The sequence below is a fragment of the Neopelma chrysocephalum genome, unplaced genomic scaffold (assembly GCF_003984885.1).
Source record: "Neopelma chrysocephalum unplaced genomic scaffold, ASM398488v2 Primary Assembly neopelma1_70, whole genome shotgun sequence".
In the NCBI taxonomy this organism is placed as follows: Eukaryota; Metazoa; Chordata; class Aves; order Passeriformes; family Pipridae; genus Neopelma; species Neopelma chrysocephalum.
Window position 1 is genome coordinate 6,973,033 of NW_020897730.1, and position 16,079 is coordinate 6,989,111.

Below are 16,079 nucleotides of genomic sequence, written 5' to 3' on the forward strand. Positions count from 1 at the left end.
ATGATGGAAAACAGAGCTAGTCCCTTAGATAGAAAGAAAATGTTTTGAATCTAATGTGGTACAAAAGCCCCAAATATTCTATCAGGATTTCTAGTTCAGTATTTATGAAACACATACTTACTCCTTCTCAGGCTGGGACCCAGAACATACAAAGTGCAGAAGTTACAAATGCAACAAACAGCTTAACAATACACACCCTGTTACTGCAAAGAGCCAAAGAAGTCACAATAAACATAACACACAAGTATACAAAGAGTCCCCAGAATTTTATTTAAAGAAATATGTTCAAATGCAGCATTGAAAAAAGAGAGAGTGGAATGCCAATAGTCAGAGAACTTATGCAGAGTTATGTTTTCTTTGATAAACTAGCACCATTGAATCACAAGTCACAGACTAATTTATTTCTAGAGGTGTAAAAACCCTCCACCATTATAAAATTTCTATGAATTCTAGTAAAAATTGATTCTCGATTTACTACTCCTACAGAGATGAAAGCAGTCTGAAGTACAAGTTTTCACATCTACTCATTGTTCAAATTACCCATAAACTACAGTTTTTTTCTTGAGTCTAAACATCCCGATCAAGGGAAAAAAAAATGTCTAAAAAGTGAACTTCACAAGTCTTTACAAACTAAACAAGTAAGAAAAATCTACTGTGTTATAAATATACACAGTACAATATGTACAAGTCTGGTCTTATAAAATAAGAGCTTCCTAGTCCATAAAAATACTAACTCAGCTACAAAATTTTCTCAGTATTTAGTCAAGCTGTCTCAAGCAGTCACCATAGCAAATTCCTAAACCACTGATTTGTTCCATAACACAACAGCTTGAACATGTTCACAATGGGAAAGAGCCCAACACTTCACCATAAAACTGCTTTCTAATCCTAATTTCCCACTCAGGTTAAGTGACACTGCTAGTGTTTGCTATCTATTTTACTGTCACAAGACCTTTACATATTTCTAGACTGTGTTTGAACTATTCAAAGTGCTGAAAGTGCAATCAAAGAATAGAGTTCTGTATCCATTTTCCAGTGCATCCTTTTCTGGCACTGGCAACAGTAGCCACGTGTTTATAGGTCTGTGAGGTCAACAAGGCACACACTCATTTGTACATGCTCAGGTAAGTATGCACAGACACACACATGCACTTTGCTTTAAAGACCTGCCCCATAACATTAGAAGGCTTCTTTTGAATAAGGAAATTCAAAAATTCCTTACAAATGCCTTAATGCAGATGCCTGGAATTCATAAAAGACCCTGACAGAAACTACTTAAAATGACTGTGAGATGGTGGTGGAAAAAAAAAAGTTTTGGTTTTAAACTTATGGTAGCCAAGTATTGCTCTGGAATACAGAGACACGAGGTCTATGCTCTCTCACTCTTTATCAAGCCATGTCCAGGTTACAGTAGCCCATGTGATTTATCATTACAATTAACAGCATTTGTGAGCACACACAAAGGTAACACTCGGTATTTGTTCTTCTACTGGAGACCATCTGCAGTCTGAATGAAAATGAAACCATTTGAAGAATATTTCAAGCAATACCCTTCTGTACTTACACACACAAGTACAAGAAATAACAAAACTCAGTTGTGCCTCAACTGGAAAACAGATTTCACTGAGACAAGTTAGTGTTGCCTCCTTTTCTCTCTCCTTCCCTACAGTGCTCTCCTCCGACAGGCATCATAGTAACTCGTGCTGTTAAAAATTAAGAACATATCCCTCTTGACAAAGTTGACAAATTTTTCTAATGGGCACATTGGCTTGCTGGAACGTTTGTAATGATCCTTGCAGAACGAGGTCTGGAATGTAACGTCGGCACCGTTATACAGGATGCGGATAAAGTGTTCTTTGGGTCTCTTCCCATCCTGCCACAGCTCAAAAACTAATCTGGCAGCAAATCTAGGAAATCTGGCCTCTGTAATGCCCAAGGCACTAAGAACAGGTGACAGTGTGACATCATGTGCAGAGTAGAGAACAAATACTTCTTCTTTCTTGCCTTCAGCGACACGTTGCAGCCGATCAACAGTCTGGTTGAGGAAAGGATGAGTGGCCAACAGCGCATACAAGAAATAAAGTTTCTTTTCCTGTCTTTCTCTCTCATCCTCCAGCTGATGTCTCTTGATTACTTTGAAGTGTTCCATACCAATGCAGCCAGTTTTGGTACACGGAAAAGTGACATTGTGACAAAAATAGCACAGGAGAGAATCTATAGGGTTAGAAGCTCTCAGCTGCCTGGTGGGAATGCCCACAATCTTTGCCATATCCACATATATTTTCTCCAAATCACTGTTTTTCACCCGCAAGCTGTACTGTCTGCGCTGCTCCTCCTCTAGGTAGTGGTTTCTCATGGGGCAGTCGCAGCTTCCAGAGCAGAAAATGGTGCTCCACTGATGCCTCATGTTAATTTTTTTCCAGTCAAAATCTGGCAGAAAGGTGTAGAGCAGGGCCAATGCACTCTGCAGGGTTCGACTTTTCCCTGTTGTCTCCAAGTAGAGCTGTTTTGCTGTCCAGTCACTGGGAAGCAGCTTATGTTTGTTTATATAAATTTCTCGTAATTGTTGTCCATTCCTCAAGTGTTGTACAACCCCTGAAAGAGAATTTTTGAAGAAATTACAATATATGATTAAAAACTTTGTAGTTTTGAAAAATAAAAAAAATACAGCTAGTAGCCTTACTGATAAATGAACACTTAGTTAAAAGGTTATGAACTTACAAAACTGAACTTCACTTATGATTGACTAGTACAAAAATCATCTGAAATATGAGATACCTGTTATTCTTCAGTATCTCTCAGATTCTAGGAACTAAACTGAAATATAGGCAGAAAAACCTAGTTCCACAAGATTTGTTTAAAACCTTAGTGGTTTAATATTTGTTCCTTGGACCAAGACAGAGACTGAATGGATTTAACATGACTATAAAAGTAGTTTTGAAGATGATTTTGAAGATGGACCCAGCTCTGAAAATTTATGGCAGTCAGTAAAACCACCAGCAGTCACAAAACGAATACACCGAATGTAAATTAGTAACTCACAAAACAGTGGTGCTGTGTGCCAATCCCATCAAACTTTCTTCTCCAGCCTCCTTCAGGAGGTTTTTTGTTTTTTTAAACAAAAAATTGCCTGAATTTTAAACAATTTAAATTGTTTGATAATTCTTACACTAAAGCTCTGCCAGCTGGGAAGGAAGAGGTATGCATACTCCTGACACACCAAGACCTTTGCTCCAGAATCTGTGTTTCTTGCATTAGCCTCTCACAGCAGCAGAGCAACAGGCAGGAACCATTTATGCACCATAACATACATTGCTAGAGGCAACAGGAGTCCCCAAATACCAGTTCCAATCCCTGTGTTGTGTGCAATTCCACATACAACAAGCTGTGCTGGGAAGTGTCAGGGAGTGGTCCACGGTATCCTGCCTCAACTTCTCCTAACATCACTTTGCAACACTTGACACTGACCAAGTGTTTCTTCCCATGGGAACACATAAGGATTTGACAGGCACCAGATGTACAAAGTATTTCTATAATACAAGCATCAAGTTTGTCTGTTACATCAGAACCCCTTGCAAGGGACACAGCAGCTACAACACAGGTAAAAGTAGGTCACTAAGTGATTGTTCTTCAAGTGATTGTTCCAGGGCTCCTCTGAATCAGAAACCAGTCAGTAACAGGGCACCAGATTCTTCCTCAGGAGGTACTGAGCAGTGCCGTTTGTCACAAGGGTAACAAAGCAATTTTGTGGTGTAAAGCAACATGATGAAAAGGTGCTCTGACCTGCTACAAATAAAGTTAAGAGATGCCAAGCTTGACCAGTCTGCAACAGAATTGTCAAGCTATAGTATAAACCATGGTTTCTACAACTGCTGCCACTTTTACAGTAGAGAGACTAATACTTTATTCATATCCCAGCATAACCTATGCTATGACCAACATGATAAGCTTCCATAAAAAAGCATTTATCTCAACATAAAGGAAATAGAAGATCTCTTTCAAGCAGACTGTGTTTCAGAGAGCAGAGGACAGAGCTGCTGTGGAAACTCACCTGTCTGTGTCAGCTCTCCCATTTCACACTGAGAATGACTGGGGTAGCGAGGGAGGCTGCTCAGGGAACCATCCATTTGGGCTGCAGACCCTTTGGACATATGTTTAATGAAAGCTTCAAGCTGAGGATGAGAAGGTTTCCTAGAGAGGTAAAAACCAAAATGTGAAAATTCCCAAAAGCATATGGGAAAACAGCTCTAGAGAGTCAAGTATTCCAAGTATGTCAGCTCAGAAATTTCATGGTGTGAGGTTATTTCCCACTGGGACAACATCTGCACTTACTCAGGACTTTTGCACGTATGGAAAAGAAATCTAACTACTCACTATCTACCAGAGAGATAGAGGGAAACAGATGTTTTGTCATGTTAAGATTATGATACCTTTCAGTAAGCAATTTGGAAAGATTTTTTTGGTTGTTTTTTTTTTTTAATGCAGTCACTAATACTGTTGTGAATTTAAATATATATATAGAATCCTTATAAAAAAAACCTCTCTCCAGTTTCTGAAGTACCATTGCACTTACAGCACTGTCAAGGGCACTACCAATCTAAAGGGGTTCAAACAACCAGTATTTTAAGTAGATGACATTGAAGGAATTCTCGAATTCTGTAATGTACAATGCTGATTACAATCTCAGCCTTTCTTTCTAATTACTTCAGACCTTAAGCACATGTAGTCTCCATTAAGTGGTACCCGGAAAGCAGTATCCAGAGGCCCCACTAAAATTGAAAGTCATTGTTTTGGGTATTGTACTATAACCCAGAAAGGAAGAGGCCAACACTGTTGGACACTTGAACAGATAAGATACCCCCACTATGCAAGTAATGAATACAGAAATATACACCAAAATGCCTAAGTTAACTCACTGAAACAGAATTCAAGTTCATAAAAGAATGCTCAGATCTCCTAAACTCCTCTGCAAATTTCAAAGACACTCTGGACTCAGCTCACTGTGGTACTGCTGTGCAGAAAACTACAGATACAAAAAAGGCCACAAACAGTGTAACCCAAAGCGGTTTGAACCTTTAAAAATAAATCTATGCTCACATTTCTACAGCAGAAATGCATTACATAAGCAGGGATTTCTTTGTTAAATGTCAGCGGTTACCAAATGTCAACAGTTACCAAATGTCACACAGTCATTTCTCTGCTTTTGTGCAGAACTAAAACAGAAACTGTTTGGCAACCCAGTCTGCCCCAGATGGTTGTCATTTTAATAGGACTTTCAGCCTTAATAGGGTTAATATTTTTTAACGTTGCTTAAAAAAACGCTAAAATTATATATATAAGAGAAATTTTGCCTGAGATATTTTACAGAAGTCTGGGGTTTGTGTTTATTCCTCATAGTTCCATTTGCTAGAATGATAAACTATTTTGATATAAAAACCTCAGGTCTAAAAAACAAAAAAAGCAGAGTTGCAGGACCCACCAGAGGGAGCAATAACACTACTAAAGTAGGAATGAGTGTCTGGAATCAAAGTTTACTGGGACAAAGACATCCCTGCTTATGTAGAAGAGCCAACTGAGAAACTCTCGTACACGAGAAGACCTCTTGCAGAGCTGTGCTCACAGCATGAATATACAGGAGGTCTCATAATCAGTGCCTGTCAATAGAAAGGTTGCTCGTATCATTTTGTACAACTCGAATTTTCCAGTATTTAATTTACCTTCAGGAAAAATAAAAACCTCCTGGAAGGAAAATGTTAAATAAATCATGGTACAAGTGCCAGTAACAAAACAATGCAAAATGAGACAAAAAGCGTAATGAGATAAAAAGTCAGATTAATCATTCCATTTTTCCTTCAAATTGAAAGGAAACCCAGCCAACTTATGACATTCTAACTCCACAGCTTCTTCTGCATATTGCAATTTTAACAAGGCAAATGAAGATTAATATTTGCAAAGCAGAGATACATAAACCAGGCTTTGTTCCTTTCTCAAGCAGTCAAGGCTTCCTGTTGTACAACTGTACATTAGAAGCTCACTCAAGCTCCAGACGAGAATTTCAAACTGAACATTTTGTACATTACACTATTTTCACAGCCCAGCAGTGTAATCTAAAAATGGGAGAAGTTGAGAAAATTAAATTAAACCCATTAGCAAATTGCTCTTTAAGCTTATCACAAAGGTAGGAGGCTGAACTACCAATTTTCTAAATCTTGTACTTTACAAAAGTCTACACATGAATAAATTGACAACCACAATTTTCCTTAAACTCCATTTATTTAATTAGCAAGTTCTCCAAATACATGTGAAAGAAAACTTTGAGGAATTGTATTATCCATTCAACTTCTTTTGCTGCTTTGTTCATAAAAACCTGAAAGAATTCTAATGGAATCAAACCTGTGCTGATAAAACTGCCAGCAACCACTTGTGGGAAGGAAGAAAGGAAAGAAGAAAGAAAAGTATTTGTCAGTGCTTTGCAAATAGATTTCTCTAAAAAAATGACAGGCAAGTCAAATTTTCATATAGATACATAGATGCAAGTTACTTAGCTTTGAATTACACTGTATTTAGAGTGAAGACAAGATAAGCACATGCTTGCAGAATCAAATTATGAAATATGACAAATTCAAAGCTTACTACTTGTTAAATATATTCCAGGGAAGAAAAAAAAATAAAAAAAATCAAACAATAGAAATAAGAGCCATTCTGCCTGAAGGGGACAGACAGGCTACAGAATACTTTTATCCTGAATGTAATCCTCATGTATGGAACAGAATTCTGAAAATACCAGAAATTCTCCTCAATTAACCCTGTACAACTGGGCAAATAAACACATATTTTTCTCAGCAGCAAAATTTACAGCAGCATTCAGGCTGCCAGCTGACAAACCATTCCCCCTCCCACCCCAAGATTTCTCTTTTATTTAGAATATGAATCCTCCTGTTGAATTGGCCAATTTACAGATGCTGCAGGAGATGGAGTATCCAGGCAACCCGGCTGGGGCTGCTGGAGCAGGAAGCAAAGGAAATTGCTCAGTTGTACAGCTGAAAAGACTGAATTATCCTTAAAATTTTATTTCCATAAAAGTAATCAGAAAATAAAAATGGGCTAAAGGGATATCCTGCTGTAATTTGCCCAGCATTACAATGGCAAGCTACCACATTTGGAAATAGTATCAGTACAATAAATATTTCAAATTTTGTCAGAGCATAAGCTTTTCACTTAAATCCACCAGCAATAGCCACAATTCCTAATTTTGAACATTTGTTTTCCATATTTCCAGTCTGTTAATTTGCCCTTTTAATGATTTTATTTTTGTAAAATAGAATGAATTTTACCTGTAACAAAACTGAGGATGCTTCTTTTCCCTCATAGTAATTAATTCAGCTTATCTTTTCCTTATTTACAAACTAAACACTGGGATAATAGATGACAGATTTAACACTGCAGTTTTCATGCACTAGCATTAAAATGGACCAACATTTAAATCAAATATCTTATTTGTAAAGGTCTTAAAAAGCTTTAATACTGAAACATCACCCCTTTATTGCTACACTGTAACCAGTGTACATGGAAAGAAATCACACTGCACAACTATTTGAACTCTATGTGCATTTCTGCCAGGAACTGAGCTGACATCCTTCAATAAAAATTTGCTTTCTCCTTGAGGCGTTCAGACACAAAAATGTATGGCACACAGACATGACCTTTCTGTCTGCAAACTGTACCAAAAGCAAGTCCCTTTTCTCTTTACTTAAAATGCAAAAAAATATTTTATAACTTCAAGCAAAAATAACGTGTGTTTTCTGTGAAGTTCAAGTAGACCAAAAAAAGTGTCAGATCAAAGGACTGCACTGTTTCCTTTTTAGAAGGCAAATGAATGGAAAGAGCCACTAAACCAAACAATAGATCAGTGTAGTCTACAAAAGAGATCCTAAGGCAGTAGTTGTACTGTTGGGGATTATTTATTCATAAAGGTCTCACAGCTTTTACATTTTTATAACAAACTCTACAGTGCTCCCCTGGCAGAGGCCTGGGACTGGATGATCTGTAAGGTCCCTTTCCACCCAAACCATCTTGTGATTTTATAATTCCACCTACTTCACTGCTCTTCTAATTCTTTAGAGTCAAGAGGAGACCTTTCTTCACCTAATTCTGGTCTGGATTGTACTTTGACTTCACTCCAACTCAAATCCACACCTCCTTTAGCTCACACTCTTTCCTCTCCCACACTTTTCCATCTCATTTTTGTGGCAGTTTCAAAACATGTGCCTATTGAACACAAAATTTCAGTATTTGTTACTAAGCTTCTTATGATTAACATCAACACCTCTCAAAACGCCTTAAAGCATATGCTAATTAACCCAGCTTACTATCAAATTATAGCAGTCTTCTGAAATCATTTTAGCATCTTCCAAAAAGCATTTCTTCTCTCTCTCACGTACAAAGTCAGTGAAGAAACACTGCATATTTCTTTACTTTTGACACTATAAATTTGATCTACATAAGGAACAAAAAGTGGGAGAATAATTTATTTCCCCCATAAGTAAACACTACAATGAAAAGATTTTCATAATATCATTCAATTGATTTTCTTGAGGGAAAAAGTATATATTATTCAGTTCCCTTTGGAAATTTGCATCCAGAACAATGAAAATAATAATAATAATGTTAATTGAAGTTTTAGAGGGAAGAAATCTCCAAAGCATTTAATCCATTTACTTATATTCATTCCACACTTATATGTCACAATCCATCATTCGCAAAACCAAAGAGTGACCTCAAGGCTATTTTGCATATCCATTAGAAGTCCATGGGGCTGTAGCATAATCTACTTAATTAATGAATTCCATCAGCTGAATGCCAAGTCAAATAAGGAACAGCCTACATATGAGCAGCATGCTTACCTGGTGCTATAAGTCCAGAAAGCTTAAACAAGCCAGACTTTCAATCAGACATCTCAACTGTACAGCACCAAGAAGCCTTCAGTTCAAAGGCAGCGATTACAGACCTTGTCATACTCTCCTTAAAAATATGTTTACAATCAAACACCATGTTTACATCACAAAGGAATATAAGCTCAACAGCCAAACACAGCAAATCACTTCCTGATGCTAAAGCAATAAATGTTCCATTCAAAACACTGGCCAAAGCAGTAACAATTCCAGTTTTATTCAGGAAGGTCAGCTTTAACACCTCTGGACAGAACAGTGCAGAGCCAACTCCTTTAATCTTTGTGCTGCCCTAAAACAGGATATTCTGTTTTACATAAGTTCTGCTCTTGGGGAGACAAGGTCTTGCAGTGGCTGTGACTGGTAAGGGACGTATCATCTGTACACTGATGCTCTAATGCTTCATAAATGATATGAGCCAAGGGTATTTCCCCCGCCGGGCTCCTCCGAGCCTGACACTGTGCTCTCTTAACTGCTCCACTTGGTCATTCTGTGTCAAAAGCCACACTACTCCCTTGCCTTTTATGAATAGTTTTTATGACTCCAGGGCCTTCATATTGTATTCCTTGACTGAAACTGAAGTGGAAATAGCTATAAAAGCTTCTCTGACAAATACAAAACTGAGGTCTCATGTGGCACTTTAATATTGAGAAATACAGCTACTCATCCAACATTGTCACTTGCAGTTAAAATCTTTTCGACAAAGCTTTCTCACATACCTTCTAACATGACAGATATTAAGCAAGATCAGAAGATCAGAGTCTCTAAGAACTCAATGGAAATCTGGATCATATTTCTTTACTTAGTACTGCATGCTGAAAATAGTCTCACCCCTAAAGGCAAGTCATTAATAATGTTATCATAGCTATTAGCAAACGATTCATTTTCCATCTTGTTAGAGAAATTAATTGCCCACTCAGCTCTATGGCAGAGATAACTGGAGTTTGGTCACCATTGACCACAACTCTGTCTGCCTCCATTCAGCCAATTCCTGATCCACTGAGCAGTCCATCCTTCAAATCCATGCCTCTCCAATTTGGAGATAAGGATGTCATGTAGGACTGTACTGAAAGCCCTACAGAAGTGCAGGTAAATGACACTGGTCAGGCTTTCCTTGTTGACTGTTGCAGTCACTCCATCATAGAAGGCCACCAGATTGGTCAGGCACAATTGCCATGCTGGCTGTCTTGGATCATCCCCTTGTGTTGCATGTGCCTTAAAATGCTTCCATGAGGATCTACTCCATGATCTTCCCAGGCACTGAGGTGAAATGCACTTTCAGCATGGCATTAACACTTTCAGCATGACAGAGAAAAGCCAATTCTGAATAAAGAAATAATGCTCTTGCATTTCTGGTGTAGAATTAAAGACAGAGGAGATTCCATGCTATTCTGGGAAAAGGTATTTATGGTGTATCTACAGTGCTGTGTATATCTATTGTGCCTCTTTTCCTGAGTAATGTATGCAGGAACACAAAGCAGACCCAGCCCCCAGTCACTTGGAAATCTCCACACCTGACACTGCTGAGGTGGCAGCAGCATAAAGATGTATATTTGCCTAAAGGTTTTGCTAACATATCTGACAGTTTTTCTTGATATTTTTAATTGTACGTATTCAGTAGGTTCACTGGAAATTTCTCTATTGGAAAAAAAAATAATACCTTAGATCCTACTAAAAAGGAGAAAAAACACATGTAATCAAGCAATCTAGGGCAAAGGCTGGGGATTCACATCATCACTGTTTATTTCTACTGCTTTACACTATAATTCATCTTTATCAGCAAGTAAACTCTAAAGAAAAAGAAAGGTTCTTCCATGGGGAAGAGAAGCAATTCAGATCATATCTACAGCTCAGAGTGGTTCAGGTGTGAAAACAGACATCAGCAACCTACAAACACATGACGTCAGACAGAAGCACACTGTACTGATACAGAAAGGAAAGCAGTGTTTTAACGTCAGTCAGACACAAACAACTTAGTGTGACAGTAACAGTGAGTGCTAACTGCAGGAAAAGAGTAGTTTTCAAGTAGCAAAATGCATTTTCTGTTAATTTGCATTTTTAAGTTAAATGTACAACTCCCATTTTTTCCTGAATTTTGACACAAATCATTAATTTAAAGGAACTCTGATAGCCTATATTTCTGAAAAGTAAAAGAAAAAAAATAATATAAAATACAAATATCAGTTTCTTATGATAGTGATGAACTGACTGAGACCTTTTAGTATTCAGATGAAAGGAAGCATGCTGAGCTGAAATGGAAGAGACTATCTAAAATGCTGCACTTACATTTTGAAAATGTGTAAAAGCTTATCTAAGAGGAATGGCAACCTAAATATTCAATTAAATAGCTTTTTCTATTTAAAGAAATACAAAGAACTTATTCTGATCTGAACTGGTACCAGGTAATAGTTCTTGTTTCAAAGGAAGTATTGTACACCACTGATACAGGGGTTGTTTTTTTTAAACCATAACAATACACAAATATCTGAAGTCAGAATGTACTTCAGGTTGCACAAATTGTTTCCTGAAGAAGAACAAAATAATTCTCAAGCAAAAGAAGCATTTAGGAATGACAAAACCCAAGAATTTTACCTGCTGGGCACCAACATACAGTCAATGTCAGGTCTCTTTGTCTTGGGAATGGCATAGAGTGGATACCTATCACCATGTCGAATCAGCACTTGAACTGACACCAGCTTAAAATAATGAGGTGCATGACCTAAAGTGAAGAAAGGGGAAGAAAAAAAAGAGAAAAAATATGTTACCTGCCCACACTTTCTTTAATAAAAAAGCAGGTATAATTAGCTTGATAGCTTTGTTATTGCAATGAAAGAAAACACCCCTAAGAAATTATAACTTACCATCCCAAGAAAGATTTCACTTTAAATTGCAAGATAAATTACGCAAGACTGAGTTTCTTAGAACATCTCCATAGGACCTCTAAAGTCCAACAACCACAAAAGACATTATTCAAGCACCGAACTCTCCCAACACAATAAGGTTATTCCACTTTTATAATGCCTCTCTTCCAGACCCCATCATAATGATGGATTTTGCAGCATGTCTAATCTGGAGCTTTTTGATATACTAGTTTGTAATTTATTTTATATGCATTAGTGGGATATGCTAATGAGGGAATTCATTCAGACTCCCTTGCTGCTGCAGCCGCTGTAGGGTAAAGAATGCAAATATGCCTTCTAGCTGACCATGTCTAATGGTTTGGAATCCAAAATTAATTACTTCTGTAGGGGTTTTTTTTTCAAAATTCCAAGTCAACTGTTTGCAATGCATCTCACTTGTACTAAAAATTACAATTCAATTGCAATTACAATTCCCAACCCTTTTAATTTTAGACCATTGGCTGGAGACAGAACCACTTCCAAAAATCAAGACAACAAAGAGGATACAAAGGGAAGAAAAGAACAGCATATTTTGAATGACTTAAGGAAATTCAGCAACCAGTTCATATTTGCTGTACCTTCTCCAAGTACCAAAGAACTGACCATGCACAAAGTTATCAATTCCAGTGACAGCACACAGAAACAACCAACTAAGCTGCAGTTTGCACTCCCAAAACTTACCTTCCATGCTGCGTTCAGCAATGGTGGGGATATTGCAGTAAACATGAGCTTCATAAACAGGATCTATGGCAGGAGGCTCTGTCAGCAAGTCAGGCATTATTCTCTTTCGGCTCTTAGGATTCAGCCCATCTTCCCTGACGGGGTTTACTGGTATTAAATGCACTGAAAGATACAAAACATACACCATACATCTTTAGGAGGGTTTAAGGACATAGAAGACTGTGACTTTTTAAAAATTATTTTTAAGTAATTATGCACAAATATTTCCATGTATTCTCTCAATAGTATACAACTTTGTTGTCATTTTTTTCCTGATTTACATAGCCCAGAAGAGGTCCTCGGCAAAGTCAATGCTTGGCTAAGACTTCAGAATAGACCTGGCTGTAGAACAATGCTGTCTTTTACGCTCTCCTTGAAGCTGCTTTTTCTGTTGGTCTCTGACGAAGCTCTAAGAACATGAATTGAAGAAAAAGGGCCACAACAGGCCCAGATGTTTCTCATCATTTTCCCTTAAAAACTGACATTGAAGGACATCAGCACAAGACACAGCACAGTTATGATGATGGTAGTACAAACCACTGGGAATACAGAGTAGTCAAGATTGAAGGAGCTGGAGTATTCATCATTTTCCTCACTAATCCCTGCCCTTACTTTGCTACTTTGCCAGCCTTAAACAGTCTGGTTTACCTAAAAAAAAACCCCACACAAATTATATTTCTTGAAACATAACTCAGACTACCCAAAAAACATGAAATACAAAGAAATGCAGTTAATGCTCATACACAGTGGGGGAACTAACAGAAATACCACCACTAGGTCTTCCAACACAGAGAATCGAGCTGAAGCATATCTGACTTTAGGGCCAGAGTTGTAATGACAACATCCTTTACATCCTTGATATGAAAGCATTAGTTAATTTATGAGGTTCTACACTTGTAATAACAAATGCCCACATTTATTTTTTTTATTAGTATTTTCTGGTATTTTAATCAGAAGTTTTAAAGGTGAAAATAAGGAGGAAAAGCGTCTGTATTTTTACCCCATTAGTCTTCTATGGTGGCGGGAGGGAATTAAAAAGAAAGAAAGAAAGAAAGGAAAGAACAAATTTCAAAGCAAAACTTTACTAATTCTTCTGGGTCAGTTCCTCAGTTCCATCTTGACTCCCAACTCCAATTTTAGAGGTGAATTTGTTTCACAATAAAGAGTTGTGCAGACCAAGAAAACCAATGAAAACAGCAAAACAAAGTGAAAAACATGTAGATTTTAAAAGCACGTAGCCAGTAATACAACACAGACTCTTCATTCTTACACTACAATACACTACACTTCAGATATTTTTATTTGGTTACTCTTTGCCTGCCAAAACCAGAACCCAAGCATTTTCCATAGCCTTGCTAGTGCTGTTGACAAGGCCAATACCCACAAAGTGCAGCAACTTCAAACTTTTGATTAAGCTGTTTCAGCTCATGCACACAACTTGTGCTTGGTGAGAATATTAAACTATAATTTTGACTTTGGCCACTTAAACTGAGGAGCTCGGCTGCCATTCCAGCATTTATCTACCAGGTTCATTTTTTAGCTCCTTCCATGCTTAGACTCACATTGTTGAGCGACATTGCAAACCACTGACCCAGAAACCAGCAGTAACACAGAGCCTTGGCAGTATCTGTCAGAGGTTGGTAACTCTGGCTTGAAGGGGCTTGCAGCAAACCTGGATTTGGGGTATAAATCCCAAACCCAAGAATGGGTTACAACAGTTGCTGACTCTGCAAATAGAAGGTAGTAGTTGTCTAAAGAGTATAAATGGCAAACTACAGCAGTTACATTATGTTGGTCAAGTTTCCAAGCCAGAAAAGGTTCTAAGCAACAACTCTCAGCTTTCTGTAGCAATTTTCTCTAGAGCAACCCACAACACTGCTACTGCTGCTTAATGTCACAGACACGCACAGGCTGAAGTACTGGAGAGGTGATGTAACTCAATTCAGCCTAGACACTTGAGGGTTTCAGAAGACAGGGAAACCACACCCCAGTGGCAAAAACTACAAACTCTGGTGCTAAAATTTGGTTGGGGGGGAAAAAGGCAAAATAAGGATCCTAATCTTTTACCTAAGGTAGATTTAGCTGTGAAAAAAACTGAACAGATCACACATTTTGCACTGAGACAATTAACTGCAGAAGCCAACAGATGCATACATTAGCTTATTAAATTCAAGTGCCTGTGATTCCCGGGCCAAATAGTCTGTTTGCAGACAGCAAATTTCATTTCTAATCCAACTAGTTGAATACCTTAATACTGCCAGACAAATTTAAGGATAAGGAAAAGCACTAAATCTTAAAGAGAAACACCTACTGCCCTTAAAATATTAAAAATAAAACTGAATATTAAAAATAACAGCTACAGGATTGTCAGATTATATGTTTGAAGTTAAAAAAGCCACTCACAGAACACCCTTAAAGGAGACTCAAGTCAGCACAGTAGCAGTGGGTGCAATTTAAGAATATTTTGTGGACTGGAACTGGACTCAGATTAGGAATAACAACAATTCAGGTAATAACTCCAACTATTGTCCTTACTGCACAGTGAACAAGCTTGCCTTATACCAGGGAAGGAGGAACACAGTATTTCCTCATTAAACTATTACCACGCTGTCCATGTTCGGGTACCTCAGACAGGGACCAGGATAAAAGAACTTCTAACTTTAAACCCAGGGTTTCAAAGGGGCACTGGGCTAGATGCTCTTTCAAAGGTCCCTTCCAACACAAACCACACTATGATTCAATTTAAATGATTCAAATTGTTCATAGGTTTGACAAAAATAATTGTCAAGGTGGTCAAAAAATCTCAGCTACTTAAATAAGTGCAAATAAACACTGCCGTGACAAGTAGCATCTACTTTTGACACACTTGAAATAACAAATATCGGGTGAAAACAATAATAACAAAATCAACCAAACTGCCTACGCAAATGCCTGTGTCTTCTGTTTAAATACACATTAAGTAGAAAATGACAAAATCATATGAACTGGGCACCAGTCTAGGCAGTCTACTGGAAATTTCCACTGAATGTATACACATGAAAATAGCAAGTATTTCAGAATGGAGGGGTGGGGGCACAATGAGGCAGAATGATGCCACAGGGCCAAGGAGAGATGAATTCCAGTTGGAGAGCTGCCTTCTCTTTGCTCAGCACGGTGACCCTGAAGTGCCCACTCAGCAAGGTTGGTCCTCCTTGCCCCTTGTTAAAGCTCCTCAGAACCCAGAACAATCCTGCACTTGCAATGCTTTGGGATGAGGCCCCCAAGTGACACAGCCCCCTCTTTGTATTTCTGCCTGCTCCAAACACAGAGGTATTTTCCATATCAACAGCTAAACTCTCAGTTGTGTCTCAATTGTTTTCTCATCTTCTGCCATTCCCTGGACATTGTTATTGCCTCGCATATTTAGAATGTTTTCTCCTGTCTCCCTCCCTTCTCATTTCAAGTACTTGGTCTTCATACTCCCTTGCTGTCTTCATTTATCTCCCTTCCTGGCTCTCAAGTCCTTCTTTGC

General features: G+C 38.0%; 1 protein-coding gene across 2 annotated transcripts in view; it reads right to left on the bottom strand.

Annotated features, from left to right (window-relative positions):
- Positions 1-247: 247 nt before the first annotated feature.
- PXYLP1 (2-phosphoxylose phosphatase 1) overlaps positions 248-16,079 on the bottom strand; it is an 84,993-nt gene continuing 69,161 nt past the window's right edge. For both annotated transcript variants that reach the window (XM_027686179.1, XM_027686180.1), the window contains exons 3-6: positions 12,530-12,691; positions 11,541-11,667; positions 4,052-4,191; positions 248-2,595 (exon numbers count right to left, since the gene is read on the bottom strand). In XM_027686179.1, the coding sequence (XP_027541980.1) occupies positions 1,664-2,595; positions 4,052-4,191; positions 11,541-11,667; positions 12,530-12,691 (1,361 nt within the window). In that variant the 3' untranslated portion in view covers positions 248-1,663. The remainder of the gene's footprint in view (positions 2,596-4,051; positions 4,192-11,540; positions 11,668-12,529; positions 12,692-16,079) is intronic.